Source organism: Ziziphus jujuba, chromosome 12 (assembly GCF_031755915.1).
Source record: "Ziziphus jujuba cultivar Dongzao chromosome 12, ASM3175591v1".
NCBI lineage: Eukaryota > Viridiplantae > Streptophyta > Magnoliopsida > Rosales > Rhamnaceae > Ziziphus > Ziziphus jujuba.
This window is the reverse complement of record NC_083390.1, coordinates 18967214-18971302: the sequence shown is the minus strand read 5'-3', so window position 1 is coordinate 18971302 and position 4089 is coordinate 18967214. Positions and strand designations below refer to the sequence as shown.

The 4089-nt window shown below is 36.2% G+C and overlaps 1 protein-coding gene across 3 annotated transcripts; it reads left to right on the top strand.

The window, feature by feature from the left end:
- The first annotated feature begins 355 nt into the window (after positions 1–355).
- On the top strand, positions 356–3571 carry LOC107429247 (pentatricopeptide repeat-containing protein At2g01740). Of its 3 annotated transcripts, none has more exons than XM_016039901.4 (4): positions 356–2379; positions 2519–2617; positions 2743–2876; positions 3302–3571. In XM_016039901.4, exon 1 carries the CDS (start codon positions 572–574, stop codon positions 2198–2200), a length of 1629 nt encoding a protein of 542 aa, XP_015895387.3. In that variant the 5' UTR covers positions 356–571; the 3' UTR covers positions 2201–2379; positions 2519–2617; positions 2743–2876; positions 3302–3571. The 3 variants fall into 3 exon arrangements, with proteins under 3 accessions (XP_015895387.3, XP_024934441.3, XP_015895385.3); XM_025078673.3 differs by having other exon boundaries at positions 2743–2946; XM_016039899.4 differs by lacking the exon at positions 3302–3571 and having other exon boundaries at positions 2743–3178.
- The last annotated feature ends 518 nt before the right edge of the window (positions 3572–4089 follow it).

Here is a 4089-nt window from a genome sequence, read left to right as displayed (position 1 = left end):
TTGGATTGGATTTATATTTCCAATCCAATAATCAATCTAAATGATTTATGATATTTTGAATCCAATTCAATCTAATTTATGTGAAAAAATCCAATTTAAACTATTAAAAATAAATTGGATTAATCGATTTAAACATGTTAGATTTGATTTTGCCAAACCCAGTTAGAAGCTTACCAATTGACTTCGATTATGATTTTATTTCTTTTTCATGATTCTTTTTTTTATTTTTCTTTCTTGGATGTAATGAAAAAAAAAAAAAAAGTCTATTTGAGCTGAAAAAGCATATGTTAGTAGTTTGTAATTTTTATTGGCTATTATACACCTCGGCCTAACTAGTATTCTAAGGCTCGATGCAGTGAATAATTAATCCACAGGACAAACGGCGATGAATAGGAAAACAACGTCGTACGAATTTCCCTCGCTTTCTCTATCTCAGAGAGTCCGACACCACCGCCTCTAAACCCTGTTTTAGGGTTTAAACCCAAAACCCTAAAAGCGCTTAAAAACCTTCCAAATCCTAAAACAATCTAAGACCTTTTCCGAACAAACCCATTTGTGTAATAATCGATGCATGGTCAGCGAAACCCTCCAGTTCTTCGCTCAACTGCGAAGGGCTTCAAAGTTCCCAAGCCCTTTCACCTTCAACAAGCTCCTCCACAGCCTCGTCGATTCCAACTGCGGCGAGCTTTCCCTCAAATTCCTCTCATTTTTTCTCTCCAAAGGGTATGTTCCCCACCCTTCTTCGTTCAATTCCGTTCTTTCTTTCCTTTGCAAATTGGGAAACTTCTGTTTCGCTGAAAAGGTTGTGGATTCAATGCCCGGTTTCGGGTGTGTACCCGATGCTGTAACTTACAATTCTTTGATCGATGGTTACTGTAAGAATTTTGATATTGAAAGGGGTTGTTTGGTATTGAAGAAAATTCGTGTGGGACATTGTAACCCTGATGTGGTCACGTTTAATATATTGCTGAATGGGTTTTCGAAGCTGAAAATGAAGAAAGAAGCATTTGTGTATATGGGATTGATGTGGAAATGTTGCTTGCCCAATGTGGTTACTTATAGTACTTTTATTGATATGTTTTGTAAAATGGGAGATTTGGATATGGGTTATAAAGTGTTTAGTGATATGATGAAGAATGGGGTGTTTCCGAATTTGATTGCTTTCACTTCTTTGATTGATGGATATTGTAAGGCTGGAAATGTGGAAATGGCATTTGAATTGTTTGAGAAGATGAAGCAATCTTCACTTTCGCCAAATGTGGTTACTTATACTGCATTAATCGATGGTCTTTGCAAACATGGGATGTTGGAAGGAGCTGAGTCATTGTTTTCTAAAATGTTGGAAGATGGGGTTGAGCCTAATTCAGCTGTTTACACTTCAATGATAGATGGAAACTTTGTAAAAGGGAATGTAGATAATGCCATAAAGTATGTGATTAAAATGCGCGAGCAAAATATTAGGTTTGATTTGACCACATTTGGGGTGATTATTTGGGGCTTCTGTAAAACTGGTCGGTTAGATAAAGCAATGGAGGTTATGGGAATTGTGGTAGCAAGTGGATTGGCGCCAGATAAGATCATTTTAACTACCATTATGGATGCACATTTCAAGTCTAGGAATTTAAAAGCAGCTTTGAATTTGTACAGGGAACTATTAGTTAGGGGTTTTGAACCCGATGTCATCACTCTTTCAACATTATTGAATGGCTTATGTAAGCATGGGCATCTACAAGAGGCTAGACGCTATTTTTGTAGGGAGAAGGCAAATCAAATCTCATACACAGTTCTTATTGATGGGATATGCAAGGAAGGACAATTCAATGAGGTTGAGATGGTCTTAAAAGAGATGTCTGAGGTAGGGTTTGTTCCAGATAAATATGTGTACACATCTTGGATTGCTGGGCTCTGCAAGCAAGGAAATCTAGTGGAGGCTTTTAGACTAAAGAATAAAATGGTTAAAGAGGGAGTTGAACCTGATCTATTAACTTATAGTTCCCTAATATCTGGTTTAGCAAGTAAGGGGCTAATGATTGAAGCAAAACAGGTTTTTGATAATATGTTGAAAATGGGAATCACTCCAGACTCTGCTGTCTATGATATTCTGGTTAGAGGCTACCTTAAGGAGGGTGATGAAGCTGCAGTTTTAGGTTTGCATGATGAAATGATAAAGAGAGGACTTTCAGTTATTAGAGGAAAATAGGTTGTAGAGAAGTTTTGCTCTTGTTAATATGCGATGGTTCCATCAGGTATTCCTTGTCAGGCTAATAATATGAAATACCTCAAGGATGAATTTTATTTGGTCATCTTCAGTTTTCAGCCTAGTCAACTATGCGGTGCTTGTGTGAGATTAATCCGTTTTTGGGTGATGCGTTATTCAAGGTAACAAAAAATTGCTGCATCTGATGTTTGTTTGCATTTGAAAATATAAGGAGCCGATGCGTTCTTGTATAATTTGGTATCTTACTCTGTTTGTTGTCATCTAATATCCTTTAACCTTATGGTGATCACGTGATCGCAGGTATGTTATTAGCTGAAAGAAAAAGAAATGTTGCCAATATGTTTAATGTGTTGGCTAAGACTTACCAGATCTTTCCTCCCGAAATAAGTACGCGTAATGGTTAGTTGCTGGTGGTTTATTTTGAAAGCAAGTTTTTGATTGATTCCAATATTGCAAATTTTGTTCTTGTATGAACTTCTTCTGACTGTTTTAGCTCTATGATTGCGCTTCTATATCACTGGCAGAAGTTTAAGAGGCTATGATGTGCATGTAAACATGCTTGTGAAATCCTGATCATTACCATCAAACTTGCCTCTTCGACGCTAGCAGCTGCTGATAACAGTAGTCTCCACCACATCCCAGTGGATGCCCTCACTTGGTATGATGAAGTCTTTTGCAGAGTAAATAATCCATTAGTAATCTCAAGATGTAGACTTTCTTTTTTCATGGTTAGTCTTGTTCTATGTTCAGCAACATTGTACCTGTTTTATTAGTTGAATTTGTAAAGCCTTACATAATATTTCAGATCCATCAACAACTGATGAGGCTTTTTTTATTAATCATGTTTTATTAGTATCGTCGTTTTTGTTGTATTGCATTCCTGCTCTTTTCTAGAAAATTCATATCCTTTATGTCTATGTTACATAATATGTTAATGGAACTTCAGCCCTTTAAGATAAATTTCTTGTCAATCTATATATCTGCGTTTAGTAATTTTTTCCCCATTTTGGGTTCCACCTTTCTATTGTATATTTCATTTTCATATGCTACTATGAGACTTATATTTTGAGCTTCTTTTTGCAGATAAGAAGACTCTTTCTATTAAAAGGGTATCAATATTCCTGCATCAGTATTTTATTTTGCTTGTTAGTTCATAAATGATAAAGGGTAGCATAAGAAATGAATTGTTGGAAGCCATTGACTTGCAAAATTTTTTTTTCTGGCGAGGATGGTCCTTGGTGTTGCTGGTCCAGTGCTCCTATATATACAAGGTCTATTATGCCGTTGGCTTGGTCATATTGCAATACCCTGTAATACGTTTACATTGCAATATTATTATTATTATTATTATTATTTGTTTTTTTTGGGAAAAATATAGAGAAATTCATTAGTAAACCAAAGGAATACATTTGTCAGCTTGAAGCACGGGATGAAGCCACGCAGGGCTATCTTCAAGCCAAGTTTCATAAGAAATTAAATTGACAGCATATTTTGCTATAGAATGTTCAGCTTTATTTTGCTGCCGACTAGAATAAGAAACATGAAAGTCTTTTAAATTTAATTAAAAGTTCACGGATCTCATCCACCAAAAAGCAATTGGCATCCAAACAAATACCATCCCCAGTTAATAAATTAACTGCAGTAAGTGAGTTGGATGAAATTTCCCCCTGAAAGAAACCAGAATCTACACAGAAGCAAAAAGACGCACGAACAGCCAAGAGCTCCCCAAATAAAGCAGACCAAGAGTGAGTAAAAGGTTTTGCAAGAATACCCATCAGCTCACCAGATGAATTACGAATAACAACTCCTACCCCAACCTTACCCGAAGCATCTCTGTAAGCTGCATCCACATCTCTGTAAGACTCAACATT